Source organism: Sebastes fasciatus, chromosome 8, assembly GCF_043250625.1.
Source record: "Sebastes fasciatus isolate fSebFas1 chromosome 8, fSebFas1.pri, whole genome shotgun sequence".
Taxonomy (NCBI): Eukaryota; Metazoa; Chordata; class Actinopteri; order Perciformes; family Sebastidae; genus Sebastes; species Sebastes fasciatus.
This window is the reverse complement of record NC_133802.1, coordinates 16,738,934-16,756,282: the sequence shown is the minus strand read 5'-3', so window position 1 is coordinate 16,756,282 and position 17,349 is coordinate 16,738,934. Positions and strand designations below refer to the sequence as shown.

Below are 17,349 nucleotides of genomic sequence, written 5' to 3'. Positions count from 1 at the left end.
CCCTTTGTATACGGGAGTGTCCACGTTGTGTTACTGTGATGGCTCCCAGTAGTTATAGAAATATGAGTTTCAGTTGTCTTTGTTATTCTTCAGGTGCTGGAGGTGACGGTGGGAAACAAGGCCAGTGTGACCAATCCTTATCCTGCTGTGGAGCCGGCGGTGGTCAAGTTCGTCTGCGCCCCTCCGTCTCGCCTCACCCTGGTCCCAGTGTACACCAGCCCCCAGCTGGACCTGACCTGCCCACTGCTGCAGCAGAACAAACAAGTGGTACGTAGGTGGTACCTTCACAAGGCTCAACAAGCTACACCTTGCTGTGTTTAGCTGCGTACATTTACGTTAAAATACTGGTATTTGTTTTATATTGATTACTTGCATGTACTAGAGCTGCAATGATTAATCGATAGGTTGTCAACTATTCAATTAATCGTCAACTATTTTCATAATTGGTTTGAGTAATTTAAGAAAAAATGTCAAAATTCTCTGATTGCAGCTTCTTAAATGTGAATATTTTCTGGTTTCTTTACTCCTCTATGACAGTAAACTGAATATTGAATACTGAAAACAAAACATTTGAGGACGTCATCTTGGGCTTTGGGAAACAGATCATAATTTTTCACCATTTTCTGACATTTTATAGACCAAACAACTAATCGATTAATCGAGAAAATGAGATTAATCAACAATGAAAATAATCATTAGATGCAGCCTTATTGCTTATCTTTGTCCACGGCTGTTCATGCTGAAATCACTGAAATTTTGGTGACACGTGCCATTCCAAGAAAGCGACTGCTATCTTACAAAAGGACTTGAAAAAATAACACATTATAGCTCCTGTAAAAATGTTAGGAAGTATCTTTACCTCGATGATGAGGATTATTAAAGTTCTTCCATAATGGAAACATAATGCTTGGAAAATTAATTGATCAACTCTACCTTTTTCTAGGTACCTGTTTCAAATTACCGTAATCCCATTTTGGACTTGGCTGCTTTTGATCAACAAGGAAGGAAGTTTGACAACTTCAGCTCTCTGAGCATATTGTGGGAATCAAGCATGGCGTCGCTGGCCAGTATTGAACCCACTCTGCCCATGGAGCTCCAGCTGTTCGAGGAAGGCAACAAACAGATGAAACTTCACGGTAAACCATTGTGACTGGCCATAAACCTTTCTACTCGGTTTGTGTTTTTAGAAAGAGTGGGTTGTCGGCTTAACTTTACTCTTTTGTTTAGACATTTGGAAAGTAATGAGGAAAAGGCAGGAGAGAAAGCTCTGGCCGGATTTAATTCTAAGACGGTGGAGGCAGGCGGGGAATTATCCATTCACCTATTACCGGGAATACAGTTTTTGTTGTGTTTTTGCTGTCTGTTTCTATAGATTAGTGATGACAAATAGTTTGGATTGTTTGTTTAATTACTGTTTTTTTTTTTTTGTTATCTGTTGCAGGACGACAGACGGTTCTTGTCCATCATCAAACAGGCATCGCTGTCATCACAGTGACAGCTCTGGGTTACCAGGCTTTACATCTTGCAGCAGCCAAAGTTCCTAGTCCAGTAAGTGACTCAACCTCTAAGATATGTCTAAAGGTTTTTTTCACTTCCTCTAAAAAGCAGAAGCAGCTGAAAGTTATTCAAAAATATCTGTGTAATGTTGTTCTGTTGATCTGTGAACATTTTGCTCTGTCAGATCAATGTCAGGGGAGGTTTTTTGACCGAATTAAGGTCTGACTCCAAACAACATTTATTCAACCTTTTCCACTCCCCTCCTCTTTTTCATAGACCCATTTTTGTCTTGTTTAGGGAGGTACAGGGGGTCTTTAGGGGAGATGGCAGGTTAAAAGTATATGTCACATAGAAGTGGTGTACATCATCTGAAAGCTGGGAACCTGAAGTAATGAATGAAACCTTAATAATCTGAATTAATTTGAGATGCAGCTCAGCACTGTGTCAAGTTGTTCAAGTCATTAACCAGAAATAAAAAAGAATAATAATTGATTAATTAAAATACATTTTGAAAGTGTATAGGGGCTAAGAACATTATGACAGAAGTATATGATGGTAATTCTCATGCTCTATTAAGTCTCATAAGTTGTTGCAGCAATTTTTGGGTTGATGCCATTTGTTACACAGATTTGGTGCTAAATTTAAGCATTTTTTTACCACTCGAGAAATGATAAAAATGATCAATAATCCCTTCAAAATACCACATTAAGACACCGAGTCCTTGAGGAACACCATAGGAAAAAGCCATGCTGGGACTTGGTATCAAAAACTTTTGACATTTGGAGATTTCTGCAAGAATTGCGTTTTTCGGCATTTGGCGAGCACTTCTGTTCTGGAAGCTGCTCAGAAACCCCCTTATTGTCAATCTAACTAGCAAAGCCATCCATCCTCTGAATGCCCTAGGTCTCTAGTTTCTAGTCTCTAGGCTGTGATTATCCTAGAGGTCACAACAGGTCATTTTATACAGAGAGATCAAGTTTCAAAGAATAGTCTCACTATAATGAAATGGCTACTATGGGGACTAACATCATCACACATGAATACAAATAGGCTCACTGGATACACAAGAGTCTCAGCTGTACAGTCATACAGCATAAAGTGGGCATGTCTGTAAAGGGGAGACTTGTGGGTACATGACATGGTTTTCTAGTTTCATATGAAACCAGTACCTTCACTCTAGCTCTAAAACTGAGCCTGGTACAGCCTCTGAAAGACCGTAAAGTAAGCCGAGGGCGCCGGTGCACAGTCAGTGTGCAGGTTATACTCTTTTCATGCTGTTGCTGTTTCCCAATAAACTGTCACCTACATGTGATAAGTAAGCTTATTTTGATCTGCTTCAGCTTCAGCTTACTTCCTTTTTTCATTTATACACCCAGTTTTGCCTTCATAATCAGGCATTCCCAGCATACTGTATTATATGCTGGTATAATAATTACATTTGTAACCATAACACTAATTCTTTTTCAACTCTTCTTTTGGACAGTACGAACCCTTGACCCCTGTCTCAGCCACTCTGGAGCTGCTGTTGGTTGAAGATGTGAAGGTTTCTCCTGATACAGTTACCATATACAACCATCCAGATGTGCGGGTAAGGGACAGATGCATCAGTGCTGTGGCCTCACATACATATTACTGGGTTATCTCTTTACCCCTGCAAGGGTAAACACTGACAGACACACAGGCCTTTCATGGCTTGTTTTACTAAAAGTAAAATTGCATTTGATATTTCATCATAAGGGATATTAGTTACCCTTTAAACAAGCAGAACAACACATGGAAATTAATTAAATCACACTGGTAATGAGAGTTACCAGTTAATAATCATTGCTCTAAGCACAATCTTATATCCCTCGTCCCTCAGTGGGCCTCCCCCTCCTAATCCTGTGTGATATAGGAGCCGTGTTTGGCAGGTGTGGGGGTTAAATAACAGCTAGTGACCTGTGTAAGAGGATTTTAAAGAGCGAGTTTGGTCAGAGGTCGTCTTTGATCGTCTCGTGCAAGGCCAGCTGGTTGTCACAAAAAAATTACAGTGCACTGGGACGGTTTTCTGAATATGAAATAATTTTAGTCATATAATCATTTTCAGGCAATCATTGTATTTTGTTTTGCAGGCGATCTTGGAACTGCGAGAAGGTTCAGGGCACTTCTTTGTCAATACCAGTGTTAAAGGGATAGCGGACGTGGAGTTCCAGGAGGCCCAAGGAACAGCTCAGGTAAGAAGGAACATCTGGACTGTGATAGGATTAGTTCACAACATACTGTTGATTTCCAGGAAATCCATTCATACACCACTACTCAAAAACGCTCCATTGAATTCAGATAATTGTTTGTGTGCCCAGGTCTCTCCCGTCTACCCAGGGGAGGTGAAGGTGATGGTTCACGACCTTTGTCTGGCATTTCCAGCACCTGCCACGGCCACGGTCCATGTTTCTGACATCCTGGAGGTTTATGTGAGAGTGGTTGACAAGGTGAGTTTCCAGCCCCACAATGTTATACTAGATGATCCCGATCGTCAGTAGAACACATTCCTGAAATGGCTCAATGACGTCTACGCACTAAATATGGTCGTGTTCTTCTAGCTCTTCCCAGTTTGCATGAAAGTCAGCCCGTCTTGAACGCATCATTCGGTTTGCCCTGCCTGTGAACCAAAATGATCATTTCCCCAATGGTTGATGTCATTCATCTGTATCACAGGTGGAGATTGGCAAATCTGTGAGAGCTTATGTCAGAGTCTTGGATGATAATAAGAAGCCCTTCCCAGCCAGCTATTTCCATTTCATGAATCTTAAACTCAAGTCAGCTTCTGCAATCATCTCTCTAAAGTAAGTAATGTGAAACCTGGATATACTGCAGGAACTTGCAAGGCTTCATGTAACATCCTAAATGTTTTTTTCTTTTGCAGACCATTAGCAGCGTCCACAGAAAATGATACAGCTGTTTTCATGGTGAAAGGTGCTTCTATTGGTCAGACCACTCTGTCGGCTGTTGTTGTGGATAAAACCGGGAGAAAAATTGCATCTGCGCCTCAGCCAATTGAGGTATAATTTTGGGTGAATTTCTAAAATGTAAAATCTTGACTTATTTGCATATGTGTTGCACATGTAACGTTTTTTTCTCACCTCTAGGTATTTCCACCGTTCAAACTCATCCCAAGGAAAATGACTCTGTTAATTGGAGCAATGATGCAGGTATGTACAATATTGATGCTTAGGTTTCGTCTGGAAACAGCTGGCCTCAGTTCGTCTTGCCAGAAGAGTTCATCTGGTCCTCAGTTTATCTTCCAAAAGAGCCCTCTGCCAGGACTCTTCTGGGAGATAATGTTAGCCTAATCGCTCTTGGTTTAAACATCCAACTCGCCTTTCATTTGCCTCAACTTCATCTATCATCTATCCAAGAGGCATCCTAATTGCTGAACATTAAACTCAATGTGCAGGGCGTGTGTATTACTATTTGTGGTGGCTGTCCATTTTTCTAATCTTGAGTACTTTAGTATACAACAGATAATGTTTTTCAGTAAATTATTATCAGACCTTGCGTTGATGAAAGCTATTGACTAAACTGTCAGTGTTGTCAAGATCACTCGTGTAAGAGTGATGCTCATTTTTTCTCTCTTTAAAACTCTCCCTCCTTTTTCATTCCTGCTGTCATTTCTAGATCACATCGGAGGGTGGCCCTCAGCCTCAGTCCAATATCCTTTTCTCTATTTCCAATAAGGAAATAGCGTCTGTTAATGGCATGGGCCATGTCAAGGGTGCTACCATTGGTAATGTCACTGTGACAGGACTGGTCCAAGCTGTTGATGCCGAGACTGGGAAGCTAGTCGTTGTGTCTCAGGTAAATATAATATATAGTAATGAGGACTAGTGTATCGCTCACTTAGATTTTATAATGAAAAACTTATTCTCTCTCTTGTGTCCACAGGATCAAGTAGAAGTTGAGGTTGTGCAATTGACAGCCATTCGAATCAGAGCACCTATTACAAGAATGAAGACAAAAACACAGGTATGTTTATGTATAAAAGTAGAACATTTTGACAGTGTGCTTGGTGCCCATCCAAATGCCTTCCTACCAAACTCAACCTTTCTATCTGGTTTCCTACCAGAGGTAGCTTGCACCTTTGACTCTAGCTTAGAGGAAGCCTTTATGATCAAGGTAATTAAATAACAACCACTCCCAAATACAATCTCAGAGCTGGGTAATAGGTGCAGACGACTTGTTTTCATATTTGGCAGCCTAAGACACACTCACAGGTTGGTCGTTAGAGGGCTTCAACAACTTGGGATGCCGAAAAAGGGGGCCATACGGCTTGCAAAGTGCTGTGCTGTCTCTGCTATCATTGTCAGGCGCCATACACTGTATGGCGGAGACGCTGCTACTTCTATCCCTGACAACTGAGTAGGCCTACTATGTTTGCTATTGATAAGATCCATGTCACTGGTCCATGATTTTGTAAATGTATTCTACGGCACCTTTAGTATTTGTGTCCTTGTGTCGTTCTTCTCTATGCGGACATGAACAAATTGTTTAAATTTGTGTGTCAGTGAGAGAGAGAGAAAAAAATACAATGGTTGAGCAAATGCCATCATCACAACAGGTATCAAGGTATTGTTAATATCATTAGTGAGACCTGTACTGAGCTATCTGCTCTTATAATATATCCATGCTTTTATTTTGGAAAAAACAGCCTCATACTGAGTTGCATGTTAAGATAGTTACCTCCTAGGGCTTTTATTTTGAAAAACTATGTCCAACCCTAGTTTACTGTTAACATACAGTGAGAGTTTGGGGCTTACCACTGAATGACCCTCTGCAATTAACTGGGAAACAATAATTCAGTCCTCTCTCTGGGCAATATTGTACTCACTGATCGCCTTCATTCATCTCCTCATTCATCTCCTTTCCTTATCTAGATGCCTGTATATGTGATGGGTCTGACCAATAGTCAAACACCCTTCTCCTTTGGCAACGCCGTACCTGGCCTCACCTTCACCTGGTCCACCACCAAGAGAGACATTCTGGATGTCCAGCCAAGAAACATTGAGGTACCCTGCACTTGATTGTTGCATTTGATACCACATACAGTTTCTGCAACGGAGCCATTCCTATTTTTGGCTCCTGTTTGTCTCTTCGATCCTTTTTATCAGATTGATTTAAGATGTGCTGTCCCTGCATTACATTATGATTTAAAAAAAAAAAAAAAAACTGCATCTGCCTTGTCTCTGCTTCCTTGTCAGCCTCTGCCTTGTCCCTGCTTCCTCGTCACTGTTGCCTTCTTTATTTGATTTGCTGCTGCTATTTTTGCCATTCTCATAATGGTGCCTGTCTCCTTCAGGCGAACGTGGAGCTCCAGTCAGAGCACAACTTTGGCATGAGGGTGACGGGAAGAACGAGAGGGCGGACAGGGCTGAATGTGGTGCTCAGAGTTACTGACCCCGAGGCTGGGCAGTTAGCGGGGAATCTACTGGAGCTCAAGGATGAGATCCAGATCCAGGTACAGCACTGTGGCTATAACTCTCTTCTAGGGATACACCTGAAAAACTGCTGTAAACACTGTGTGTCCTGAGCACCACTATTACATATACTGTATATGCAAATATTTTATAAAGACCCTTTTTATGGACTACTTTGCTTATCGTGACCGTGTCCCCCTGCTGCTTCTTCATAATAGAGAGAGCTGTCATTCAAAGGCAGCAGAGCACTGAAGTTGCTGAGCTTTGGAATATCTGAAGCTGTTAACTCTGTGAAGTGATAAGACTGCAGATTAGTTGGAGCTGAATGCATCCAGCTTCAGACTGCATTAAACTATGACATGTCTCTTGTCCCTAAACATCAAAGAATGATTAAAGCCCTGTAATAATTGGGGTTTAAACGTTTTGCTTTGATCAAGGTCTATGACAATCTACACATGCTTAATCCCGAAGTAGAGGCTGGGGAGTTACTGATGGCTCCGAACTCAGCCCTCAAACTCCAAACTAGCAGGTGAGTTACAAGTGCCTGCACAGTAGTCTGCATCTGTTCTAAAAGCACGAGTATAGACAAATGTGTGGATTTCTCCAACAACTCTTATTACAAAATGACAGAACTCGGATAAACTTGATGTGGATGTGCTTCTCTATGTCTAATAGGGATGGTGTAGGTGCACTCTCTTACCGGATGCTGGACTGCCCTGACCAGGTTGTTATCGCTCAAGTGGATGATAAGGGCTTCCTCTTCTCTGGCTCTCTTACCGGCATCTCCTCTCTGCTGATCACCTCGCTGGAGACCTTTGGTGTCAATCAAACTCTCATCCTCGCTTTGAAGGTCAGTTTGAGAGCCACTGCATGAAAGGCGCTTCAGATTTTTCTGTGTCTTCTGGGTATTAACAGTGAGATCCATTTCAATGACCTGTCAGCTCTAGTTATTATATAGATAGTCACATCATATGAAACTAGAATACCTAAGCAGTCCATTGGTGCCAACCATGTCGTACTAGTTTGTGGTGAAGGAGGTTAAATAACGCTCCAAACTTGCATTACATTTTGACAAGGAAAAACTAGCATGGCCAATTTCAAAGGGGTCCCTTGACCTCTGACCTCAAGATATGTGAATGAAAATAGGTTCTATGGGTACCCACGAGTCTCCCCTTTACAGACACACCCACTTTATGGTAATCACATGTAGTTTGAGGCAAGTCATAGTCAAGTCAGCACACTGACACACTGACAGCTGTTGTTACCTGTTGGGCTGCAGTTTGCCAGGTTTTGATTTGAGCATATTTTTATGCTAAATGCAGTACCTGTGAGGGTTTATGGACAACATTTGTTTCATATGTTCGGCCCTAGCAAGAATACATCAGGCGTGCATCTTTGTAAAAATATTGTCATCTGTCCTTCTGTATTATTGTTACATCTGCTCCAGGCTAATTCTCAGTGGACTAAGTTGTATGGCCACTCTGTGATCGGTAACAGCAGTACTGACCCTTGAGATGACAGTTGACATAGCCCTTGCAGTTACTGAGTGCGGCGACGCTGGTTCTTCCCTTCGTTCCTCAGGTGGTACCTGTGTCCTACGTGCGCTTCAGTACCAGTCCAGTGCTCCAAACGCACACCAGGGAGAGCCTGAAAGCATTCCCCCTGGGCATAGTGCTCACCTTCACCGTCCACTTTCATGCCAGCACTGGAGAGGCCCTACACAGCTCCAGCTCCCACCTCACGTTTTCCACAAACAGGTCTGTTAACCCGCAATCTATTAACCCTTCTCACTATGTTGCTGACTTACATAAACAGAGTGACTCAGTGAGTGAAACAAGACTTCTTGACAAGCAGAGGAGGGGGGAGGATATGTTTTGCAGTTTGTTTAGAGCCCCAAAGTTGAGAGAGAGAGAGAGAGAGAGAGAGAGAGAGAGAGAGAGAGAGAGAGAGAGAGAGAGAGAGAGAGAGAGAGAGAGAGAGAGAGAGAGAGAGAGAGAGAGAGAGAGAGAGAGAGAGAGAGAGAGAGAGAGAGAGAGAGAGAGAGAGAGAGAGAGAGAGAGAGAGAGAGAGAGAGAGAGAGAGAGAGAGAGAGAGAGAGAGAGAGAGAGAGAGAGAGAGAGAGAGAGAGAGACAGCCCAAACACACTACTCACCCTCTACCAGCTGAACAGAAAATGTATTTTATTTGTGATCCATCATTGCTCACGGCATTGTTACAATGTAAAAATAAAAACATGGATTCTTGCCACAATATAGATTTTTTTTTTTACGTATTTGACATGGTGTGTTTTTATGATATTGAGCCGCACAAGCTATATCCATAACAATATTTTCTATACTTAGCCAGTGCCGTGATAGACCATACCGTTGGTTCAGACTGTGTACATTCATATCTGTCGGGTACAACCGGAGTGAGTTGAGGTCATGGCAGGCTGCTCCAGGAGTTTACAACATTAATTTACTGGGCTGTTCCTTTGACCTCATTTCAGATGGAGTTGTTTCCACCTGAGTGAGTGCTAAATTAATGGGAGGAGTGTTGGGCAGGGAGGAGCGTTGCTGCCCTCCTGATGAGGGACTCCCTCATCTGTCTGCACAATAAATTGATTCTATTACCTGGTTCTCCAGGTGCTGACAGACAATTTTAAGGGAAAAGTATAAAAATCAGAGTGGTAAAGGGCCGGTAGTATCGGGACTAAAAGGGCTAGTCTGTGATTAGATCCCACTGAGTCTCCAAGGAGCAAATTGGATTTTACTGGTATCTGCGGTGGGAGCAGTTTGGTCCTGTTTGTTCAGAACAGAGTCTTTGGAGATGGAGGCAAAAAGCAAAGACTTTCTGTCAGGGGGGAAAAAAGATAAATATAATAGGACGTAGAAAAAAACAAAACACTAAACTAAGGAATGGGATGTATTGTTTTTCAAAACTTTTCTCAGTAGCTTGTTTTTTTTAAGCATGTCTAATAGTATTGGCCCAATTTTACCCAGTTTACCAAGTTCTCTAGTAACAAACACAATGCCATTTATGTTTGCAAATTAGTTTAATGGAGTGACAGATAAGGAGGATGAATTTCTGTAGGGTTGTAGATGAAAGGATTCAAGGGATCGAGCACAAGGGGATGAATGAAGGGTCATATGGGGATCAGTAACGGGTTATAGGGTGTCGCAGTGAGGTACAGAAAGAGAATTACTAATAACTACAATAACTTCCTGTCGGCCCATATTTGACTTCTGTTAATGACTTGTATTAAAGGATAGCTTGATTAGTTATAAATAATCTATAATTCAACGTGGACCTCTGTTCTGTCCTGCAGAGACGACCTGGTGCAGGTGGGGATCGGGCCCGGTAACCACACTCTGACAGTGAGGACCATCAACGTCGGCCTCACTCTTCTCGCGGTGTGGGACAGCGAGAACGTGGGCGTGGCGGACTACGTTCCTCTACCTGTCGAACACTCCATCCACCCGAATGAGGCCCACAGACTGGTGGTGGGGGATGTGGTCTGCTTCGCTGCCCAGTTAAGCAGCCCAGATGGTGAGAGAGCTACATGTTCTTTAAGCAGCAGATGTACAGTGTCCAAGGGAAACATTTTGAAAGCTAATAGTTTAGATTTGGCACTCCAAAGATGACAGCCTAGTGATGCATCGTGTGCTTTTGTGTTCTTCCACAATCTTTATGCAGTTCAATTTTACTCTCTCTGTGGTTAAGTGGAATTGGAATATATCTGGTGCTGCATTTTATTGAATTTCCTTTAAGGATAAAGTACTTATTCATCTTAAGTCCATTTGGATCTTAGTACTTCCTTTGGCTGAGGAGATCCTTATATTTTTAGCTTGCATATTATAAGCTGTTTTGTTTTAACAAAGTGTACGTATTCTTTAAAAGCCGGACATTATCTTCTCTTCCCTGCAGGCGCTCATGGCACTTGGAGCTCCTCGGCTAATGGTGTTCTTCAGGTGGACCCTAAAAGTGGTGCAGCAGTAGCCAGAGACTCCGGGACAGTTACTGTGTACTACGAGATACCTGGTGTTTTGAAAACATACAGAGAGGTATGTTATCTGTAGGCAGTAGCTACTATCTTGGCTGCAATGCTTCACTGACCGACTGATTCCCTTTTAGTCACGACTGTGATGAATGAGCTACGAGAAACCGGTTCTAATTATGCAAACGGCACACCTCTCTGGTTTCTTTATTTCTACTCTTCGACATCTCTATTCTCTAGAGATTTCTCATCTTCTCCACCAGTGCATCACACCACATCAGTCTATCAGCAATATATATCACAAGGAGAATAAAAGTGCAACAGATGTATAGTGAATCCATCATCACCTTTCAGTAACACCTTGTTTCTGCCTAATGTGTGTGCATGACATTACCACTGTTGAGACGCTCATACATGATGGAGCGTGGGAATGATTAATTGTCACCATACTCCATCCTGTCATGCTCCTCCCTGCTCGTGAGCTGAATGCAACCTGCTATTCTATATGAATATTTCTTATTAGCAGAACCAGAACTGATGAGATCTGGTGCGTGGTGTTTCATCTTAAACACAAAGATGCTCGCGAGCGTTTTAACGAAATGAACTGAATGTGGGTTTTTTTATCAGGGTTAGAGGAGATGTTGATAGAGGTAGCAGTTTGTTAAACACTCAGCTGTGTTTTAACCAGTTTTGTTTCGCTGTCTGGTGTGATTGATGTAAACAATTAGTTGTGGGTGTAAATTATAATGTGGTTATTCCAAGCATATAACTGAATCTTCTTCGGATTTATTTTCTTTCTCTGTATGGTTCTGCACTGTAGGTGGTAGTCGAAGCAACTACAACGACGGCTGTTATGGCGCAGGCGACACCCGTCAGGATCGGCAAGGAAACGAAGGTCCTACTCACTACCAGAGGAAGAGGAACCAACCTCATTGGTACTGTAGTTCAGCATTTTGAGAAATACACTTAATTTGCATTCTTGCCGAGAGTTATGTGAAAAGATCGATACCACTCTTATAGCTGTATGGTAAATCTGAAGCTACAGCCAGCAGCCTGTTAACTTAGCTTTGCACAGACCGGAAAACGGGGAACCAGCTAACCTGGCTTTATCCAACGGTGGTAAAATCTGCCAACCAGCACATCTAAAGCTCAGTATTTACCATGTCATGTCTAGATTGTTTAATCTGTACAAAAACCAAAAGGAAAAATCAACAATTTGCTGTTTTAAGGATGATTATGATGACATAAGGTTATGTGCTGGACTATTTTGTCAATGGCGACCTGTAATTTTGGAGTGTCCACTTGTTGCCTGGCAACTACTCAGAGACAATAAATAGTCTGTCACATAACCCCCCATAAAACAGCAAATCGTTGTTTTGACACTTTTGTACGAATTACACAAGATACGACGTGTTAATTAGTGAGCTTTAGAGGTGTTGTTAGAGGTGCCAGGCTAGCTGTTTCCACCTGTTTCCAGTCATTGTGCTAAGCTAAGCTAACCGGCTGGGTAGCTTCATGTTGGACAGACAGACATGAAAGTGATATCAATCTTTTCATCCAACTCTCAAACAGTCTCTGTTCTCATTTGTAACTGCCCTGCCGAAAAATTAAAGACTGTCAATATTTATATGATTGTTATGATTTACTTACAAAGTGTGTAATGAAGCACACAGGTTTTGTATCTTATGCATCTTGTATCTTATGTGTCCTTTGCCGTGCAGGAACCTGTTCCTCTGCCCAGACTGAAGCTATTTCTCAGCTGCACCCAGAAACCTCTGTCAGCTGCCATCTGAGCTTCACCAGCGATGCTATCGACTTCCCCGCTAATGATGTCTTCAAAACGCACACCAGCTTTGACTCCAGCATCGGTAAGGCTCATCTGAATTCAGACCAGGGAATCGCGTTGATGGCCAAAGACGCAGAAGAGTCTTTTATAATTGTGTAACGACTGTGAGCATTTGATCATTATATTCAGATAAAGTGCATTAGGCCTCATTTACTCCTGCAGCACTGATGTAAACTTGAATTAGATGACTAATGTTCGTTGATGAATTTGTGTGTCGTAGCAGGATCTAATCCTTTATTATACATTTTTGGTTTTGGGGCTCTGCTTCTTTTTTACATTTAGATCACGGATTGTACTTATAAATGTATTGATTGAAAACTACCTCTTAGCATCTATTACTGAATGGGTTTCTTTTTACATTCACAATCATTTTCTACCTTTTTTAAAAGGTAAAAATCTAACCTAGGCACACAGCTTATACGTACGCTCTGCACGACTAGTAGGAAAACACTCTTTACAAGGATAATCAATATCTGCATTGCCCATGGAACTGTAAAATGTGTCCAGGTGATGTATTGAACGGAGGAGACTCCCTGTTGCTTGAAAGCACCGGTCTAATTGTGTTTGGGGGTTTGGGACTTCCAGTTGTTGGCTTACCTCTGAGGAGATCCACTGTGTGTGTACAAGGCTGAAACCACTCAGCTGCATCCCACTGAGGTCCTAATGCGAGCATTGTGGAATGACCCTCCCTGACAAATTCAGACATTAGAACTGAGTGGGAATATATATTGCTTTTATGTTTCTTGCACCTTTTGAGACCACACTAGGGGTAACATAGTCTTTTCTTGTCCCAAATGCACACACCAATAATTAACCTTGAACCATCTCTTTTACCTCTGTGAATTCTCGCCCCAGGCTCCTACACATGTTCCATAACCTTGCAGCCGATCACCGACCAACAGACCCGTGTGCTCAGCATGTCCATGACCAACCTGCTGGTGAGGGCCGGCCTGGAGGGCAGCGCCTTCTCTGGGGAACAAGTGAGCGCCAGGCTGCCCATGGAGCCAGGCCTGTACTCCGATCAGACTGAGCTGCTCCTCACAAACCTGCACCCGACAGCTGAACTCACCGTCTACGGCCCCGCCGCTGCCCTGTCCAACATGGAGGTCAGTTAGTAAGACCCTCGTTAGAATAAACTTCCTTTTAAGTATATACAGTATGTACTTAACGTTTTTCTACCTTTACTGCAGGTGGTGTCTTCTTCTCCCAACATTGCCGTCCGAGAGAGTGAAGTACACAATGGCCTCCCCAGTTTGTCAAAGTACACCGTCAGCGCCGTGGACCCTCAAGCGGCTGTTTCAGCTTCCATTTCCATAAGCAGCACCTCCTGCAGCCAGAGTATCGTCATCCCAGTCACTCTGATTCACGTGGCCGATCCCAACGCTGTCAAGCTAGGTGAGATATCCTCTCACTGCACCTCAAGCGACAAAATCATGTTGCTTTAAGCGTACTTATTATGTGTAAGGTCACAGGCAAGGTAGTAGGGCTGTCATCTTTTTCAAAAAACGCATAATTAATTAATGCGATCCACGTAGTTTAATCTTAAAATAAATCTAAATATATAAAAGGGAACCTGTTTATTGTCATAGCTACAGAATTTAGCTATTTTCCTGCGTTTAGTTTACTTACCAACAAGTAAAACTGTATATTGTTCAATAATATTTCTGTCATGTCTAGGACATAAGCACACGGACGAGGCAGATTTCATTCAGATTTTCAAATTTCACTACCACCGTTACGAGCATCATTATCCCTCAGTGCCACATTAGCTAATATATGTTATTGTATCGTATGTTCTCATCACTTTGAAGAGGTGTTTGACAGCCTGTTATCTCACCCACTCTCTCTCTCTCTCTCTCTCTCAGCAGCTGCTGCTCCAGTTGTTAACATGGAGGGGGGCCACTCCCTGCACAGCTTCATAAACTGCTACCAGATGATGTTCTTCACCCTGTTCGCTCTGCTGGCCGGTACAGCCATCATCATCATCGGTGGGTCACCGCATTACCGTAGGAAACGCTATATTCTTGTAAAACTGAGGTAGTTGGAGGTAACAGTGATACGAATACAGTGTTTAAAAAAACCTGAATTTTTTTTTTTTTTGTCTGTTTCACATGAATAGTTTTCAGTTTCATCTTGTCATTTTTTGTTTAATGGAATTAGGGTTTGTGTGACTTGAGTGTACAAGGATGTTTTTTTGTTTTGTTTTCCCTCATTGTAATAATGGCAGCTGAAACAAATGCTGTGATTTCTTTTATATATATTTGAGAATGAACGCCTCCAACAAAGCCAGACACAGCTTGCTCAGCTCGTCTTTCATAACAAAGGGACTGTTACAAGTCCCGTCTGTGTTCATCAGTCGCGGTCACAATTTGAAGCACCTGAAAGTTGCGAAGAAACTGTGTGATTCCTTAGAGTTTTTTTTGTTTGATACTGAGCTCTTCAGACACTGTGCTGATTTGTTTTTAAATGTGTTTTTATCCCCTGCAGTCCTCCACACTGTGTTCAGCCCAAGGGAACAAGCTTATCACCCCGCTTTCATCCAGAGGACACCGCCACCCATCTCAGGTAGGACACCGTCACTGTGACACTTCCCCCGCTACGGCTGTTAAGCAAATAAAGACTGAAGCATATATTCAAAGGGATATACCACAAAATGTCAGTTCAATTTTTTTTTTTAACACTTGAGTACCATCTCTCTTTGTTCTTAAGGCAGAAAAGAGAAGTTTTTTCAACCCCTAAATCTGTGACGCAACCAGGCTGTAAAGCTCCAATGAGAATTAATCAGAAAATCCAGGACAGTTTTCTGTCAGAATAGATTTTTTGATGAAATACCACCTCACCCATCGTAAATTAAAGCTCATTTGGATGTAAAATCAAGCCAAAAAAAAGCATTATATCTCAACTCCTGCCTGAATTTAATTTATTGTGAATGACTCTGCCACAGGCGATGTTTGATATCACAATTTATAGCCTGTGCTCTGACTGCTACTGTATGTTTGGGAGAGATTTATACATGCTACTAATACAAATTAGGCTTTACATTTGTGATTTTTTTTTTTTTAAACCAAGTGGTATTTCCTTGTAAATTCTGCCATATTTGAACAACTGATTTGCTCCATTTATTTCTTCTTCATAATATTTTCTCTCCACAAAGTGACTGGTCTTTTCTGCTGTAGATGCTTTATTTACTCGGTGCTATATTTGGCTCTTTTTCAGGTTTTGACTCTCCAGTAATGAATTCCTTTAACCGCACGCTACCGAGGACGGATCCAAACAGCAGCCCCAGGTCGCGTCTCTATTCTCCAGACTACAAGTCCTGATAAAGCTCTCTGTCAGGGTCTCTATTCTTCAAAAGTAGAACACCACAGGCCATTAATGCATATTGAATGTGCCTCGGTCCCTCAGTACGAGTGCTGTGGGATGAGAATGCAAAATCTCCGTTGTATTCACACGTTGGTATCGATGCTTAAAAGAAACTTAATTTTTCAGAATAGCAGATCAGTTAAGAGCTGGAACATAACAGGGCTATTTTTCTTTGTGTGTATGTTTTTGTGTGTGGACTTATATATATATATATGTGTGTCTTTTTTTGTGGTTTGCCATGGAAATAGCTTTTATACAAAACCGCTCTGTTATTAACTGACATCTTTTGAAAACAACCAAACCACTAGTTTGTGCTTTAAATAAGATCGCTTTTTGTGTTTGTTCACCCATTACTTGTGTGCTACTTAATATATTTGACATGTGAATTTCAGTATCTCAGGAGGAACCTCATCCATGTATGACGGAAAGCAAACATTCACTTGAAAATGTTTATTTTTATGAGTTTTGTTGTAGCTAAAAACGCTTTCCACTTAAACCGTCCACTGAAACCCTCCTCAGAGGTGACGAACCCTCAAATGTGCATAATGCTAACTGGGAAAAAAGTTGGTTTATTTCTCTTCTGGGCATTTGTGTCGAGCAGCTCCTGTGTAATTCATTAATGTGAAACAGTTGAGGAATGTGAACCTTCATTCAGTTTTTATCCCGGTGTTGCTTCAGCGCAGAAGCAATCAAATGTGACCCAACGTCATTTCTGAAATCTGTAATGTGTCTGTTCCCATTTGTTTTTTACCCGACCACGTTTCTGGGAGGAGATTATTGTAGCACTGTCCAGCTGCAGAGACACAAGAGTGTGATATTTTTGTATTCGACAAGGAATCGTATATTTATGTTAGCTAGGGAAATTCAGTTTTACTGTAAGAGGAGTATGTGCGATGATCAAATGGCTGCAGTGCTGTGTTTGTGTTAGTCCTGCCTCACAATCATATCTGAACAGCTTTCAGCACATAATACAGATATAAGTTTGTTTGCTTGTGTGAATATGCTCTTGCCTTTTGCTAATTAAAGTTTGTACTTTTCACATTCAGCATCTCTCTTGTAGTTACTTACATAAAGACAATTTTTTTTGTATTACAAGTTTTCTGAAATGTTATGTTTAAATATGCAAATGAGGCATTATCTAATGTTAACTTTTGGTGAAATCTACAGATGCAAATAGACAGTGTTGTAAAAATAAACACCTATATGTGTATTTTGGA

The 17,349-nt window shown here is 41.7% G+C and overlaps 1 protein-coding gene across 3 annotated transcripts in view; it reads left to right on the top strand.

Moving 5' to 3' along the window:
- The window catches only part of nup210 (nucleoporin 210), a 32,397-nt gene extending 15,048 nt beyond the window's left edge, over positions 1 to 17,349 (top strand). The window contains exons 16-41 of one of the 3 annotated variants that reach the window (XR_012594936.1): positions 94 to 267; positions 944 to 1,136; positions 1,442 to 1,548; positions 2,981 to 3,085; positions 3,609 to 3,710; positions 3,837 to 3,965; positions 4,192 to 4,319; positions 4,400 to 4,535; positions 4,623 to 4,685; positions 5,152 to 5,331; positions 5,419 to 5,499; positions 6,408 to 6,539; positions 6,830 to 6,988; positions 7,385 to 7,476; positions 7,623 to 7,797; positions 8,529 to 8,704; positions 10,255 to 10,475; positions 10,854 to 10,990; positions 11,744 to 11,858; positions 12,645 to 12,791; positions 13,625 to 13,875; positions 13,960 to 14,164; positions 14,638 to 14,757; positions 15,257 to 15,334; positions 15,986 to 17,161; positions 17,207 to 17,349. Coding sequence is in view for 2 of the 3 variants with exons in the window: in XM_074643869.1 (XP_074499970.1) it covers positions 94 to 267; positions 944 to 1,136; positions 1,442 to 1,548; positions 2,981 to 3,085; positions 3,609 to 3,710; positions 3,837 to 3,965; positions 4,192 to 4,319; positions 4,400 to 4,535; positions 4,623 to 4,685; positions 5,152 to 5,331; positions 5,419 to 5,499; positions 6,408 to 6,539; positions 6,830 to 6,988; positions 7,385 to 7,476; positions 7,623 to 7,797; positions 8,529 to 8,704; positions 10,255 to 10,475; positions 10,854 to 10,990; positions 11,744 to 11,858; positions 12,645 to 12,791; positions 13,625 to 13,875; positions 13,960 to 14,164; positions 14,635 to 14,757; positions 15,257 to 15,334; positions 15,986 to 16,089 (3,513 nt within the window). In the remaining variant the exon portion in view is untranslated. Of the gene's footprint in view, positions 1 to 93; positions 268 to 943; positions 1,137 to 1,441; positions 1,549 to 2,980; positions 3,086 to 3,608; positions 3,711 to 3,836; positions 3,966 to 4,191; positions 4,320 to 4,399; positions 4,536 to 4,622; positions 4,686 to 5,151; positions 5,332 to 5,418; positions 5,500 to 6,407; positions 6,540 to 6,829; positions 6,989 to 7,384; positions 7,477 to 7,622; positions 7,798 to 8,528; positions 8,705 to 10,254; positions 10,476 to 10,853; positions 10,991 to 11,743; positions 11,859 to 12,644; positions 12,792 to 13,624; positions 13,876 to 13,959; positions 14,165 to 14,634; positions 14,758 to 15,256; positions 15,335 to 15,985; positions 17,173 to 17,206 lie in introns of those variants that run through there. The other 2 variants (XM_074643870.1, XM_074643869.1) reach the window with 2 other exon arrangements.